Raw genomic sequence first — 16,645 nt, 5'->3', positions numbered from 1 at the left:
TTTTAGTTGATTGCATGGTGACACACATGCAACTCCCAAGCTTCTTTCTGGCCTTCTTGGATGAGTTGATCAGATGATCAAAATCGATCTCTCTGACAAGATCAAATTAGATTTTAGATTATTTGTGACTGGTTAGTTGTTACCATTTTGGATTCAATTTGAAATCATAGGTGAAGGTGGAGGAGACTAACATTGTACCTCAAAACTGTGCTCTGAGACGTCACTGTGCTTGCTTTTACTTTCAGTTTCTCTTTACAAATCAAACTTCCTTCACGGGACATTTTTTTTTTACCTTGAACGTCAAATTACCTTCTAGGGACTCGACCAAGTCATGGTATATGAGAGAGAGAGAGAGAGAGAGAGAGAGAGAGAGAGAGAGAGAGAGAGAGAGAGAGAGAGAGAGAGAGAGAGAGAGAGAGAGAGAGAGAGAGAGAGAGAGAGAGAGAGAGAGAGAGAGAGAGAGAGAGAGAGAGAGAGAGAGAGAGAGAGAGAGAGAGAGAGAGAGAGAGAGAGAGAGAGAGAGAGAGAGAGAGAGAGAGAGAGAGAGAGAGAGACGTAACCCCCAAATGCTCTGGTGGAGCTGCTTAGTGGCCAATTAGTGGCCAACAGTTGAAGACTGTGGTTGTAGTGAGCACCAGGTATGTGTAACAGTGTGAAAGCAAAGCAGAGCATCTCAGTGCTCAGTCAACTCTCTTATTGGATGAAGATCAATAACAATGACTTGTGTTTTTATAGTTAGCTGGACCGGCAGAAGGACAGGAGGGACAGCAAGGAGAAGTAAAGGAAGGAGAAGCAGCAGCAGCAGAGACCCAGGCGGTGGAGGAACCCCCTCAAGAGGCCGAGAAGGCAGAGTAAGTTCTCCCATCTTTATATTATATGAAAGTGAAGGACCAGAGCTACAATATGAGGTATCATGTTGAAGTATGTGTTTCTTGACTTGACTCTTGGAAACTGTTCTGAGAAGTCAGGCTTCAAAGCCAGACAGAAATCAAACTGTGTAACAAACTTGATATAAAATATACAGTATATAATCTAGACGTAAAGTACACAGTGACAGAAATATAGGTTACAATGCTGAATGCATTGTAACCTATATTTCTGTCACTGTTTTGGTTTATTGGGTTTTATGGAGCTATTGCAAATGTTCTAAAGTTAAAACTACAAGCTTTATGTCCGTTGTCTCGCTCCCCCGAGGGGAGAGAGGTAATTGTCCAAGCTGCAATTATTATGATTAATTATTAATAATAATTAGCCAATTCCTATACTTAGATTTCCTCCAAGTATAAGTATAAAATGAAATAAACAATATTATGTCACTTCTCCAGCGCTGAGAACGGAGAGAAGACGAAGAAGGCTGAGGCTGAACCCGAGGCGCCCAAGGTGGAGGAGGAGCCTCAGGAGGAAGAGGACGTGTTTCCCACCAAAGCCAAGAAGGAGAAGAAAGTCTCAGAGGAAGGCTTTGAGCTGTGGAACGAGCTGGAGGTCCAGAGGATCAAGTTCATGGTAACTCAACGCACCATGTCACCAGACAGAATCACTCATATACAGAGGTGGAAAGTACATGTCCTCAAGTACAGTACTTAAAGGAGTACAGTAGTTCACCCAAAAAATGACTTATTTCCTATCAATTACACACCCCAAGAAGCATTGAATTAATGGAGATTTGTTTAGTTTTTGTCACATTCCTAAGCCAATAATTTGATTACCGGCGGTCTCTCCGGTAGGAGACACAAAGAGTCTCCTTTGTGTCTCCTACCGGATACATTAGCGTCTTTATTATTATCATCAAATTATTGGCTCAGGAATGCGACAAAAACAAAACAATGAATGAATTACTGAGTTACTTTGTAGATATTGATTATTTGTACAAAACATACAGTAACCACTTCAGCCCTATATACATTTCGGCCATTTGAAAATAGCCGATCTACAAGCTCACAATGCGTCGCAACGCATCAATGAGAGAGTGGAAACGTTACACTTCTACCGTCGCTTTATGTATATCATGACTGAATTAACCTCAATGGAACTTCCATTGGACATTCATTAGTTAAAGTATAACTTCAATCAACTCATCAACGTTTTAACTGCAAGATGAATAAATAACTAAAAGTATTACTTACCGAGTAGTTAGCAATTTTTTTATTGTTCTCTTGAGATGGCTAAAGATGTTTTCATTGTTCTCCTCCCAGAACTACCTGTCTCGTAACTTCTACAACCTGCGCTTCCTGGCTCTGTTTGTCGCCTTCGCTCTCAACTTCATCCTGCTCTTCTACAAGGTAAACAAACATATACTCTGCAGGGATTGAATAAAAACTAAACTAAACTAGCAAACCCACTTTAGAAACTAATTGTCACTAAGCTGAAATAAAAATAAATAAATAAAACAGCTAATGAAAAATTCAAAACTATAATAAGCTTGATAGGGGCCATTTTTACTGACTCAGTCAGTCACTCTGTGTTGTCTTCTCCACTTCCAGGTGTCCGACAGTCCCCAAGGGGAGGACGAAATCGAATATGAAGGTTCCGGTTTCTTCGAAGGCTCTGGCTTGTTTGAGGGTTCTGGCGCAGAGGAAGAGGGCTCGGGAATGGAAGACATGGGTGGTGACGAGGAAGAAGAAGAAGAGGGACACTTCTTCTTCTACCTGGAGGAGAGCACAGGCTATATGCAGCCCTGCCTGTCGTTCCTGTCCATCTTCCACACCGTCATCTCCTTCCTATGCATCATCGGCTACAACTGCCTCAAGGTGCTCATCCACCCAATCCACATTTAATTCAACCACATGAACCCTAGCATCCCTAGTGCCTAATGTCCTAATAGACAAACATTCAGAAAAAATAGGCGAAAATTCAGTGAAAGAGTATTGACTCCTGGGGGACCTGAGTCAACGGTTAATCAACCACATTACGGGCTTTCATCGTTTGTTTATGTTGCTACCAAATGTGGATGGGAAATATAGGTTTATAAATGTGTGGCAACATGCTTGAGAAAATGTGCTTTAGAGGGTATTTGGGCCAGTGAGTGGGTAGTCAAGCTGCACGTCCAGTGGGGAGGGTATCTGGGGCAGATAGTGTGAACCTCTGTGCATGTTACACTGTCCAGGTGAAACTCCTCACTGTCAGGTCAAAAGAGACAGCCCACCAGCTGTGTGTTGGAGGAGAAATGTGGCTGTCTGCACCTCCCCAAGACACCTGGGGGAAATTGAAAATGACTAATTCGAAAGGAAGGTAGTGGGATCTCTTAACAGCGCGTCACATGCCTGTTTGATGTCATGCTGCTAGGTTCCTCTGGTCATCTTCAAGAGAGAGAAGGAGCTGTGCAGGAAGCTGGAGTTTGACGGCCTCTATGTCACGGAGCAGCCTGAGGATGACGACATCAAGGGACAATGGGACAGACTGGTGCTCAACACGCCGTAAGTAACCAGCGTCACGGCATGTCCACGACTTGCAACATTCACATTCATAATTACAAATATGTGTTACTTATTACCGCATTGTCTGTCGGGTGGGAACCAAAACTGTTAAAACTCTTTCAGGATTCAAATTCAAAAACAGGAAAAGTAGCAAATCGACAATCTACTAATTTTCAATATCTTTGAATATATATATATATTTTTTTAAGCGAACATTTTTTACTCAAATCTTTGCTTCTGGGGGTCCCTGTGTCACGGTGCAAGGCAGAAGTGAAGGACCCAAGTGCAGACAGTGAAGCGGAGGCAGAATGGTTCAGATGCAGGGGGTTTATTTAACAAATCGACAAAGGGAACACACAGAATAGAAATCACTGGGGAAAACACTAGGAAACGAACACTGGGAAAATAAAGCTCTAGGATATAATAACGACACAAGGACGCAGGACTGAGCCAATGTCAACAACCAACAGAGAATTGAAAACACAAGGGCATATAAATAGACATGGACTGACTAGACACAGGTGAACACAACTGACAAGACACAGGTGGAAACACTGGCAAATCACAGGACTGGTTAGACAAGACAGGTACAAATAAAGAATGAAAACAGGAAACACTAGGAACAATACTACAAAATAAAGGGTACATAAGTGTAAAGTAAAAAGCCTTACTAAAACTGAGAAACAAGGATGGTACATTACTTCATTAAAAAAGGAACACAACAGTAAAATAAAACACTAACTATAACAAGGAAACAACAAATTCAAGAAAACACAACACAAAATATTTTGAGATGGGGTCGGCGGCCATGTAGGCTACTATATATAATAAGTACATATCATTTTTGGGGGTCCTTGACATGAAAAAGGTTTGAGCACCACTGATATATAGCAATATAAGGCTTTCAGAAAACTGTTAGGATTTAGAAGACATTTTTAGATTCAGCCTCAGGTCTTAATGGGTGAAAAGCGGGCCACTGTTGGGCCCAACGTTGAGTCATGCCTTAAATAGCGCTTTCGTTTTGTCATTTTTCACAGCTCATTCCCCAGCAACTACTGGGACAAGTTCATCAAGAGGAAGGTACGGCTTCATGTGTGCTTTAGATCCCTGTTTCCCAAACAGTGGGTCGGGACCCATTTGTGGGTCGCAGATCCATTTTCATGGGTCGCAAGTGAATATCCCTTTATTTTTTGTTTCATAAATGTTGTCATTAATTATTATTATTGTAAAATATTTTCTAAAGATTTCCACAAAAAAGAACATTTTCATGAGTTGAAAACAAATTCAAACAAAAAATGTTTAAGAAGTATTGAAAACACTTTGCACTTTGCGCCGCGTCGCGAGCTTTCAGATCTGCTATATTCACTAGTTTGGGTCCCGGGTAATTGATTTCTCATTTGGGTCTTGAGCTAAAAGGTTTGGGAACCACTAACTTTAGATCACACAGGAGAACATTGTAATTATTAATTTTTTTCTTGTTTATATTTTGTCGGGTGGGGCATAAGTTAAGATATTTCTGCAATGTGTCTAGGTGCTGGATAAATATGGAGACATCTATGGCAGAGAGAGGATCGCAGAGCTTCTGGGCATGGACCTGGCCTCTCTAGATGTCAGCGCCATGACTCACGACAAGAAACCTGAACCCGACACCTCCATGTTTAGCTGGTAATCATTGGCATCTATGAACATGGGCAATACAGACCCAACTAATTTTTTATCCGCTTTTAAATTTCTCAACCTCATGAATCTTATTTTACTATAATGTAATAATAGTACCTTAGTAGTTTTAAATGTTTGTTAGCGTTATTATTGAAATGTAATAGATGTACATTGTATGCATTAGAGCTGAAAGGAACATTATCTCTGATCTTGTCTCTACAGGGTAACAGCTATTGACATCAAGTATCAGGTCTGGAAGAACGGAGTTGTGCTCACTGACAATGTAAGTACTAGCAGCAGTGTAGAGTATTGTGGAAATTGAGAGGAAACTGGCTTTCATTGGTAGTAATATTGAATTGCCTACTTTTACAGATTGTTCGCCTATATGACATGGCCAGAATAGGTACATTATTCTTGGCATGTCATAATAGGTGGACATTTGGCAAAAATAGCTAATCTACAAGCTTGCAATGTGTCGTGTTGCAACGTGTTGCGAGCTTGTAGATCAGGTATTTTTGGTGAAGATATTTGGTGTAGAAGGGGGTTTAAAGGTAGGGTAAGTGATATTTTTTGGTTAAAACAAAAAGTATTTTGTTAAAAGGTTAAAGCACTATATTCTGATAGTAATCATTGCTATAGAGTGTTTGTTCAGTAACAGGAGTCTCCCCATCTCTCCAGCTCTTTAATAAACAGAAAATACATTTTCCGGTAGGTGTCAAAATCTCAGCCAATCAGGAGAGAGTACCCATTTTTATGCTTCATTTTTTATAGTGTTCCAGTTCCAATTTTGCCTGCTCATTTCTTAGTGTCTTCACTTCCAATTTCACTTGTTTAATCTGTATCCTGATTGAGTTCTCTATCCTGATTAGATAAAATCGGAAATTAAACTGAAACTGAAACGAAAATGCATTTTCTGTTTTATAAAGAGATGGAGTGACAAGGAGACTACTTTTACTGAACAAACACTCTTTAGCAATGAGTAGCTACTATCAGAATATAGAGCTATTTAACTCTTACCCTGCCAGAGTTTTTTTTAGAGCAGTCTGTAGCCTCTGCCAGGGTTTTGAACGATTTTGTTACCTTTTCAAGTAGCCACAACATTTTTTCCTCCAGTATGATTGATCCCCTGATGGTTGCTAATCACTGAGGAGATTCAGGTGTGGTTTCACAAATGTCAACGAGGTCATTGTTTGTCCGTTTGAATTTTAACATTGAAGTGAATGGAGCAGCAAATCTTTGGAAATTGTTATCTCCTTATTCGTTTTGAATATCGAAAAAATGTCAAAACAAAATAATTAGAGAATCTTTTTTTTTTTTTTTTTTTTTTGACGTTTATAAACGTCTTTGGCAGGCAACAGCTAATTTCTCAAAGACGTTTATAAACGTCTTTGGCAGTTATTGTGTTAACACTTATTTTAACCAAAGAAAATCACTTACCCTACCTTTAATTAGTTAAATGTAAGATTTTATTTGACAGTGACCTCTGTCTCTCTGTCTTAGACCTTCATCTACTTGTGCTGGTACGCGCTGATGTCAATTCTGGGACATTATAACAACTTCTTCTACGCCACCCATCTCCTGGATATCGCCATGGGTATACCAACCCTCCGCACCATCCTGTCCTCAGTCACCCACAACGGCAAACAGGTGCTACTGAAGTTAACTGCTTCTACTTTATCAACCACATCCACAGAGTAGAGCTGAAAACATATTCTCCACATACGGAAATGTACTTATATATACCCTGTCACATGGCGATGTCTAAATTGAACTTCATTGGGGCAGACTATAAAAATAATCTCGCCTACACTCTCCCTACGATCACCAGTAGGGGTCAGCAGCGACAAGGGACTGGATAGACAGAAGACTAAATTGGGAGAAAGAGAGGAAAAAGATAAAAAAAACTAGAAAAAGTGCTCCTCGGAGCACAGGTCTCCGCCAGGTCAGGTAGGTTATTGTGGCCTCCTGGTGGCGCTATAATAGGCCAATGTTTAAAGGGTACCATTTGTTCTTAGGCCTTGCACGGCAATCGGACACTGCATTCATGGTTTGAGGCATTTTGTGCAACTTTGTTTTTGCTAAATTAGACCTGCTGGTCGCGCTATAACAGGCCAATGTTAAAAGGGTGGCATTTGTTCCTCAACATAGTGTGAATGTGCGTGCAAAGTTTGACCGCAATCGGACGGTGCGTTCATGATTTGTGGAATTTTGTTCAAAACAAGCCACTACTGCAAACTTTAGATGTCAATCTTAGCCAATGGGGATGGAATATGAAAAATCAAACAGATCCGACTTGATCACATGACTATGGAGATCATGTGTACCGATTTGCGTGAAATTTGGATAAAATCGGAAGGAGTAATATAAAGAAATGTGTTTTACATAAGTCGGCCTCCTGGTGGCGCTATAAAAGGCAGATGGGAAAATGCAGGGCAAAGGTTTTTCCTTGACCTCTAGGGAGTGCGCATACAAAGTTTTACACAGATCGGTGCAGTTATAGGTAAAAAACATGAATCGGCCTGTTATGGCGCCACCATGAGGCTGATTTGAACATTTTGAAGTGGCATTTCTTCCTCGGCATAGTGGAAATACGCATGCAAAATTTCACCAAAATTGCATGCTGTGTTCATTATTTGAGGCATTTTGTTGAAAATGGAGCACTCCTGCAAACTTTGGAAGCCATTTTTAGCCAATCAGGATGGAATATGAAAAATCTGAAAGACAAGTTTTGTTTAATGACTATAGAGATACTGTGTACCGATTTGCGAGATTTTTGTACTGTCAAAAAATATGTTTTGCACAAATCGGCCTACTGGTGGCGCTATAAAAGGCCCATGTGAAAAATTTGGGGCAGAAGTTCGGAATTGGCATCCAGGGAGTGTGTGTGCACAGTTTCGCTGCGATCAAGCCAACGGTGGCGGAGATTAGCTGGTGACAGACGGACACACACACACACGGACACACGGACACACACACGGACGGACGGACGGAGGGTAAAACATACTCTCTCGCCATGCCTTTCGGCCTGGCGGAGACAATAATAGGTTTTCTTAAAGATGGACAGAAAAGAGAATAACAGGATACCTCAGTGAAATCTCCTCCTGATTGTGTCATAATAGCATAACTGTAATCCTTACCTTTCCAACAGTAGCGATATATATATATATTTTTAAGTGAAATTAGAATGATGATTTTAGACTAATAAAATTACAAGTACATGTGCATGAAAATGGTATTCAATTACAGTAACGAGAACACTTTCCACCCCTGATAGTAGCAGTGGTATGATCTGTAGTTTGATTCTAGTTGGTGATGACAGTGGTATGATCTGTAGTTTGATTCTAGTTGGTGATGACAGTGGTGTGATGATGTTTTGTTGTGATTCTAGTTGGTGATGACAGTGGTGTGATGATGTTTTGTTGTGATTCTAGTTGGTGATGACAGTGGTGTGATGATGTTTTGTTGTGATTCTAGTTGGTGATGACAGTGGTGTGATGATGTTTTGTTGTGATTCTAGTTGGTGATGACAGTGGTGTGATGATGTTCTGTTGTGATTGCAGTTGATGATGACAGTGGGCTTGCTGGCGGTGGTGGTGTATCTCTACACTGTGGTGGCCTTCAACTTCTTCCGCAAGTTCTACAACATGAGCGAGGACGAGGAAGAGCCGAACATGAAGTGTGACGACATGATGACTGTGAGTGATGCACACAGTAATGGCACTCCAGAATAAAAAAATGCAAGTTTTGTTAACCACTTAAACCCTCTAATCTGACTCTTTGTCAAACGGACTTGAGTTACAACTGTACTTGGACCGTCTGCACCAAATCTCTTAACCAAAAATAGCTGATGTACAAACTCACAACGCGCTGCAATGCGATGCCTTGTGAGCTTGTAGATCTGCTATTTTGGCTATGTTCCCCCCAGAATAGGGATACTGGGGTTCAAGTGGTCAAGAAAGCCTGTGGCTTGCTGAAAGTCTTTTAACCATAAAAAAACACAGCAAGTGTTTAAAAATAATGATAATTTAAACACCAAGTGTGTATATTGACCCGCTCAAGGCTACCTCGCCCAACGTCAAATCAGCTTTGGTGGATCTCTGCTGCTCCTGTAGATGGTCGCACACTTTCCCTTTGCTCATGAGCACATCCGTTTGCTTCTCCTCCAGCTTGCCAAATCCGCTATTTAAATAGCAATGCACCAGGGGCAATGGGACATTCTGATTGGTTGAATTTGTGTTATGCCCAAAACACATCCATGACTAAGAGACAAACTTTGCGCATCATTTTATCATTTTCATCCTTTTGGGCATTTGGGCGAAAAATAGTGTTGAAAGTGGTTAAAAACATCCTTTTATTGTGTCATTCGAGTGTGATGTGAGCTCACAGTAACCTCCACCTTCCTGTCCTCTGTCCTGCAGTGTTACCTGTTCCACATGTACGTGGGCGTGCGCGCCGGCGGCGGCATAGGAGACGAGATCGAGGACCCGGCCGGAGACGAGTACGAGCTCTACCGCGTGGTCTTTGACATCACCTTCTTCTTCTTCGTCATCGTCATCCTGTTGGCTATCATCCAGGGTACGCACACTTGTCCCAACCCCCTTCAGGGAGTTGTGACCATTGGCATTATCAGAGTGCACAAAGCACAACCTCCAGCACTAGCTAGCTGGGTGTCCGGGGACCCTCAGGGGACCTTGAGGGGGTTCCAGGGGGTCCCCAGCTAAATTATTGATAGTTAGGAACCAAATGAACACTTATGGGTCTGTAACTCAGAGAGTGTGCAAATGGAACCAAACGGACCCATATTAAGACTGAGCATTTTACAGTGGAGATTGGGGTCCTAGAGATAAAATGTGTAACAAATGGGGGTCCGTCACTGGTCTACTCACTTTGTGTTGATTTTCTTGAGGTGGATGATTATGAAAAACCTGATATGTTTCAAGAAAGGAGCTTTTGTGTCAAATGTTATTTGTCGAGCTTGGGAGAGGAGACAGAATACTCTGAGCTGTAATGGAATGTAGTATGTGAATAAAAACATGCTGTAAGTGTAAAATGGTGTCTTATAAACCAATGGGGGTTGGGCACTTTGTGTGCAGGACACAAAAATTCAATAATCAATAAATCACTCAATCAATCAAAATGTACTTACAGTAGTTACAACATCATGCTCTGTCTGTCTGTCTGTCTATCAGGTCTGATCATTGACGCCTTTGGTGAGCTGAGAGATCAACAGGAGCAGGTCAGAGAGGACATGGAGGTAAGACCACTTTTTACACAATCTTTACACAAATCATCTGTTTTGTTCAACTTTGCCTTTAAATGTTGTACTGTAAAAACATTTTTAGCCAGTTTAAATGTTATCCCTGAGTTGACAATACTGGTCCATCTGTGTCCTCTGTCCAGACAAAATGCTTCATCTGTGGGATCGGCAGCGACTACTTTGACACGACTCCGCACGGCTTCGAGACGCACACCTTAGAAGAGCACAATTTAGCCAACTACATGTGAGTTATCTACAGTTAACAGCGTGAAATGCCAGACGCACACGCGCACACAGTAAAGCCACATTCTGGAATGTGGCTTTACTGTGTGCGCGTGTGCGTGCGTGTGTGTGTGTGTGTGCGTGTGTGTGTGTGTGCGCGCGCGTGTGTGTGAGAGAGAGAGAGAGAGATGCAGTGTTAAGTCATTTTCCTTCTCTTTCCCTGCAGGTTCTTCTTGATGTATCTCATCAATAAGGATGAAACGGAGCATACAGGACAGGTCAGTTCAAATGACGAAACACATTCCTTATCCTGACTCTTCTACAGTATTCACTTAGGCCACCTTTACATGGTAACGATCAGATCAGAAAACGACAAAGTGCCGTTGCATTCTCACTTTTTATTCTGCGTTTTTACACAGACGAAGTGATTGAAAACGCTGTAGTGTGCATGCCAGGTGGCCAGGTGGCGGTGTGACGTGCTGCCAGATAGACCAGTCACGCATGCGTAGAACCAATTCCGTTCTACTTCCTGTGTTGCCAGATTTTGCGAGAGCAATAAGCAACCAGGTCTATGAAAACAAGCCCAAAAGAAGCGACTAGGTCACATGAGCACTTTAAACCTATATGTATCGGATATTTGAAAATAGCAGATCTACAAACTCTCAACGCGTCGCGATGCGTAGCGTTGTGACCTTGTAGATCTGCTATTTTTATGCTGTATGAATATCACTGTAACCCAATGTAAAATGACAAAGGAAAGAAATTCTCCCAAGTGATATCTTCAGATGTAGGCCATTGTATATGTAGGCGGGTTCAAGCCAGTTAGCCAAGATACTGTACAGTACGTAACTGATAAATTGATTTAGCCTCGTGTCTGAAAGCCCTTTCAATTGCATATGGAATCAACACCATTATTAGACTCTTTGTGAAGTTCAGATCTGTTTTACAATCTCCTCTCCCTGACTCCCTTCCCTCCCTCTCTCTCTCTCTCTCTCTCCGTCTCTCTCTGCTTTCAGGAGTCGTACGTGTGGAAGATGTACTCAGAACGATCTTGGGACTTCTTCCCTGCTGGTGACTGCTTCAGGAAGCAGTATGAGGATCAGCTGGCATAACGCGTCACATCACATCACGGCTGTGTGTCGGAAGAAGAACGTCAGAGAGGGAGAGGAAGAAGTGAAGAAAAAAACAGAAATTAGAAAACGGAAATAATTGCATTTCAGATTTTTCAGACTTCGCTTTGTCTTAGAGTTGAAAGCGGAGAGACAAAAATCTGGACATACCGTAGGATTCTTGATCTGTGGTTTCTCTCTCTGTCCTCAATGCCATGCACTCTTCCAACTGCACTTTTGTATCGCCGTGAGGAGTTTTGACGGATTTTACTTTTACACCAGAGAGAGAGAGAGAGAGCGAGAGAGAGGGAGGGAGAAAGAGGGAGAGAAAGAAAGAGAAAGAGAGAAAGAAAGAGAGAGAGAGAGAGAGAGATATCTAAAATTAATATATGACTGAGGAGTTTTGGGCCTTTGGATCCTTCTGTAAATACACTAGACAGCCTTTTTTTGGTGTAAAATATTTATTGTCCAGCATATCAAAGTTGCGTCTCTGCACATACATCCAGCTGCCTCATTCGGAAGCTGTTGCTGCACACATTTCCAGTGCCTAGAGTTAATTTTAAGCGCTTTAATTTGTGTCGTAGTTTCAGTTTTTAACCATGGACGTTTATTTGAGATCACAGGTTGAATGCATTGTATGGGTACCGTTCTGCGAGGATGACAAAGTTTTACATGCTTTTTTTCAGTATATGTGGCATCCCTTTTCATTCGGACTTAACGGCACTCTGTTTGGAGTCGGTAGGGAGCATTTGAAAGCTTTTGATTTGGATGAGAGCAACTCCCAGCAGTGCCTTCGACGAACCCAAGCAGTCACATGTCCACTAGGCTCTGGTCTCTCCCTTCCCTCTCTCAAGACTGTAGCAGAGGAGTTGTGGGGGGGTCAGGGGGTCTTCCGCCCCAGGGCCAACCATGGTTACTTTAGGGGCCAATCTAGAAGGCCCACATGCTTGCTGCGTTTTTTTTTTGTTTGTTTTTTTGCTCTTAAATTATTTGCTATTTAATGCTGATTAAATAGTCGGCATCACAAGTGCAAATAATGTGACGTGAGTTTATGTGATAATATGGACTATTGCTCCTCTTGTAATGACAACTAGTCTGTCACCTGATAGACCACAGATCATAGTTACCCCCCCGCCCCCCTTCCTTTTTTATGCACAATTCAAATGGTGGGGGGGGGGGCACTGCAAAGTGTTCCTCTTCCCTGCAGTGGTGAGACCCCAAACTAATGCTCTCATGACCGACATGATAGATAGTGTAGTCATGTCTATATGATGTATACTAATATAACTCGTTTGCATAAACAAAATCACTTTGCACTCATAAGTCTTATGAGGCGTCCCTGGCTGTGTGCCCCCCTCCTCGGGCAGTGTCTCTGTGCCATCCATGATCGATGGCATGTCATAGATCATTGATGATGATCAATGACGACCTTGCACACTTAGGAGGATGCCAGGGTTATATTTATTTATTACTTATACACAGATCTACTGTAAACTTCTGAGATATGACTCTTTTAGCCCTGTTCCGCTGACAGGCGACAGTCATTTTTTTCCGACACTTTATGCACAAAATACGTTGTTGTTTTTGTCGTGCATTGAATTGCTTAAGGAATGTATTTAATGTATACATTGTGGCCAAAGTGTCATCTGTAATAACGGCGTAATGACTAAGGCTACTTAGAGGCCTTCTGGCAAAAATACATATTTTACATAAATGATAGATACATATATTTTTTTTCTTTAGGGCTTTGAAGATGTAAAACGATCCATGCTACATTGTTGAAAGTAAAAAGTAAATGTGTACTGTTTTTTTCAAATCCACATGGGTGAAGAAAACAGAAATTCTAAGAATGTGCCCAGTTTGCAGTCAGAGGAGCAAGGGAGCTTTTGTGTTTTTTTTGCTAGTTACATTTTTACTATAGCAATTTATAGGGAAAAAAAGTGCATATTGATTATTTTTCTCAACCAATGAAGTCATGCGGGATGTGTTAACAGTTTTGTAAAGCTATGTGACCTTCCAAATAGACTGCCAAATGCAAACGTGCACTCTCCCCATCTTGAGTTCTTATTGTCACTCATTGTGTCAGAGTGACAGCGGATGACAGTGTTGGTTTGTATAAGAAGCTGACATGTGCATTTCCTGTTATGCCGCTCAGAGTTCTACAGTGAATAGTGGTCACTGATTTACACCTGACCGAGTGCTCTCTGACTGACCCTGTGTTTCAATACAGAATATAATAAACAGAATATTTTAAGACGACTGGGGTGTATGAATCGTGTGTACGGTATGAGCAGTTTGAGCGTCTATGTCAATGAATGTATAATCTTATATTCAGTTCCATGGAAAAGAGCAAAATGTTGCATTGCAGTCCTTTTGCAAAAGTATGATATGACTTGCACTTTAGTCCGAAGCAATGGGATGTGCCCCCAGTAAATTAAGTGTAATAGCCTACACTGCAGAATATGTCAAATTCATTGCAGATTTCCGTCTGTGTTTCAAAATAACCAAAAATGTACGCTATGCAAAATGTTTTGAATTACATTATAAATATATTTTTAATGTAAGACTATTTTTTATTATGAACGTGTTTTAAGGCTTTTGTAGTTAAAAGAAAGAAGAAAAAAATTAAGATTAAAGTTGTACTTTTCTGAGAAAAAAAACCCTGAATATTCTCTGAGATAATGGTTGCAAATCTAGGTGAGTCAATCTATGAAAGAATATACCAAAATATACCTCCCAGAAAGCCGCCATTTTCAAGATGGCGTCCCAGATGGCTGCGGGGAGCTTAAAATGGCTATATCTCAAATGGAAAAAAATGTTGCAAAGGATTTTTCAATTGATTCTGGTACCTCTATGCATGCTTAAGACCATACTACAAATTTAGGAAAATATACCTTCCGGAAAGGCTTCATTTTCAAGACGGCGTCCAAAATGGCATATTCACCCCATTGTCAACTTCACTGCTGAGACAGAGTTCTCAGGTAAGAAGGAAGAGTTCCTGTCAAGAGATCTGAATAAACAGAGACTGATCCAAATGATAAGTGATTAACTGAAAGAAAGGGATTGTACTGTGGTCAATGCACCTGGAGATGCTGATGTAGTCATAGTAAAGGCTGCAGTGGATGCAGCTCTTCTTCACACCACTACGCTGATTGGAGAAGATACTGATCTCCTTGTCTTACTATTTACTATGCACAGGGAGATCGTAAGGGCCTTTTTTTCAGATCAGACAAGTCGAAAGCTGATGGCAGTTTTAAAGTGTATGACATAAACATTTTAAAAGAAGTACTCGGACATGATATGTGTTCTCAGTTGATGTTCATCCATGCTGTGACTGGCTGTGACACGACTTCTCGGATCTTCGGGGTTGGCAAAAAGACTGCTTTCCAGAAGCTTGCAAAAGGGGATCCTGTCCTTCGGTCTTGTGCCAATGCATTCACTGTCCTAAACCAGACCACAGAGGTGATCGATGACCTTGGGTGCCAGGTAATGGCTGTCCTCTTTGGTGTAAAGTGCACAGATTCGCTTGCAACAATGCGATATAACACTTTCAAGGTTGTCTCAGCTTCATCAACTGCCTGAACGTCTGCCACCAACTGAATATGTTACCAAATTTCACTGTCGTAGAGCATACTACCAGATCATGGTCTGGATGGGAACAGAAGATCGTATGAATGCCCTGAACTGGGGGTGGAACCTGCAGGACAATAGATTTGTCACACAAATCAACAATTGTGGTCAACAATGAATGTTGCTCCAGACAGTCTCTTGAAGGTCATTCATTGTCTCCGCCAGGCCGAAGGCATGGCGAGAGAGTATGTTTTACCCCCTGTCCGTCCGTCCGTCTGTCACCAGCTAATCTCCGGCACCGTTGGCCTGGTCGCTCCCAAACTGTGCACACACACTCCCTGGATGCCAATTCAGAACCTCTGCCCCAAATCTTTCACATGGGCCTGTTATAGCGCCACCAGGAGGCCGATTTGTGCAAAACCCATTTTTTTATATTACTCCTACAAATTGTATCCAAACGTCACGCAAATCGGTACACAATATCTCTACAGTCAAGTGATCAACACGGATCTGTCCGATTTCCCATATAGTCCATGAGCCAGAGCCCCAAAATTGAGCAATGATTATCGAAAGAGTGGGCAAAACCAAACCTATATTACATTGTTCATAGGGTCAATAAGAGTAAATAAATATATGATAACCTTTCCACAGGAGCAGCTTTTTCATGGTTATCACACATTTTGTTATTTTCCCCATACGTACATGACAGGTGAAAAAATGACAAAATGTTAAAAAGAGTTATCATAATGAAAATTCCTGAGTTGATTACTTACATGAAGACAATGATTTATCGTTGTATATTTAAATATGCAAATTAGGCATTAGGAAAATATGCCCACATTTGCATAACTTTCCAGAATCGGAACATTGGACAAAGCCAGAGTCAACATACTTATTTCATTTTGTCAAGATGTTGGAGTCAAAGGTTTTTAACAGGGAATATTCAATATCTGGCTCAATTTTGGGGCTCTGGCTCATGGACTAAATGCCTAATTTGCATATTTAAATATACAATTTCAGAAAACTTGTAATACGATAAATCATTGTCTTCATGTAAGTAATCAACTCAGGAAGTTTCATTATGATAACTCTTTTTTAAATTTTGTAATTTTTTCACCTGTCATGTACGTATGGGGAAAATAACAAAATGTGTGATAACCACGAAAAAGCTGCTCCTGTGGAGAGGTTATCATATATTTATTTACTCGTATTGACCCTATGAACAATTTAATATAGGTATGGTTTTGCCCACTCTTTCGATAATGAAATCTTGTCTGGCTCATGGACTAATATTCCATCGTCATTTCCTAAGGTTGGCTTCCAAAGTTTGCAGGATTGGTCCGTTTTGAACAAAAAGCCTCAAAGTATACACACAGCTTGCGATTTCCGTGAAATTTCATACGCACATTCCCACT

The 16,645-nt window shown here is 41.2% G+C and overlaps 2 protein-coding genes across 2 annotated transcripts in view; both read left to right on the top strand.

The window, feature by feature from the left end:
* The window catches only part of ryr1b (ryanodine receptor 1b (skeletal)), a 135,826-nt gene extending 121,907 nt beyond the window's left edge, over positions 1-13,919 (top strand). Inside the window, exons 91-105 of the mRNA XM_080429605.1 lie at positions 736-851; positions 1,326-1,503; positions 2,193-2,279; positions 2,481-2,747; positions 3,283-3,413; positions 4,451-4,493; positions 4,945-5,078; positions 5,295-5,355; positions 6,573-6,719; positions 8,633-8,767; positions 9,491-9,647; positions 10,262-10,326; positions 10,473-10,573; positions 10,778-10,829; positions 11,568-13,919. Coding sequence (XP_080285731.1) covers positions 736-851; positions 1,326-1,503; positions 2,193-2,279; positions 2,481-2,747; positions 3,283-3,413; positions 4,451-4,493; positions 4,945-5,078; positions 5,295-5,355; positions 6,573-6,719; positions 8,633-8,767; positions 9,491-9,647; positions 10,262-10,326; positions 10,473-10,573; positions 10,778-10,829; positions 11,568-11,663 — 1,770 coding nt within the window. The 3' untranslated portion in view covers positions 11,664-13,919. The remainder of the gene's footprint in view (positions 1-735; positions 852-1,325; positions 1,504-2,192; positions 2,280-2,480; positions 2,748-3,282; positions 3,414-4,450; positions 4,494-4,944; positions 5,079-5,294; positions 5,356-6,572; positions 6,720-8,632; positions 8,768-9,490; positions 9,648-10,261; positions 10,327-10,472; positions 10,574-10,777; positions 10,830-11,567) is intronic.
* The window catches only part of stard10 (StAR related lipid transfer domain containing 10), a 118,693-nt gene continuing 102,149 nt past the window's right edge, over positions 102-16,645 (top strand). The window contains exon 1 of the mRNA XM_080429610.1: positions 102-107. The gene's annotated coding sequence lies outside the window, so the exon portion shown is untranslated. The remainder of the gene's footprint in view (positions 108-16,645) is intronic.

The sequence above is a fragment of the Gymnoscopelus braueri genome, assembly GCF_963280865.1.
Source record: "Gymnoscopelus braueri genome assembly, chromosome: 5".
NCBI classification, from domain to species: domain Eukaryota; kingdom Metazoa; phylum Chordata; class Actinopteri; order Myctophiformes; family Myctophidae; genus Gymnoscopelus; species Gymnoscopelus braueri.
Note: the sequence above shows the minus strand (reverse complement) of the source record. Positions and strands in the feature narration are given on the sequence as shown.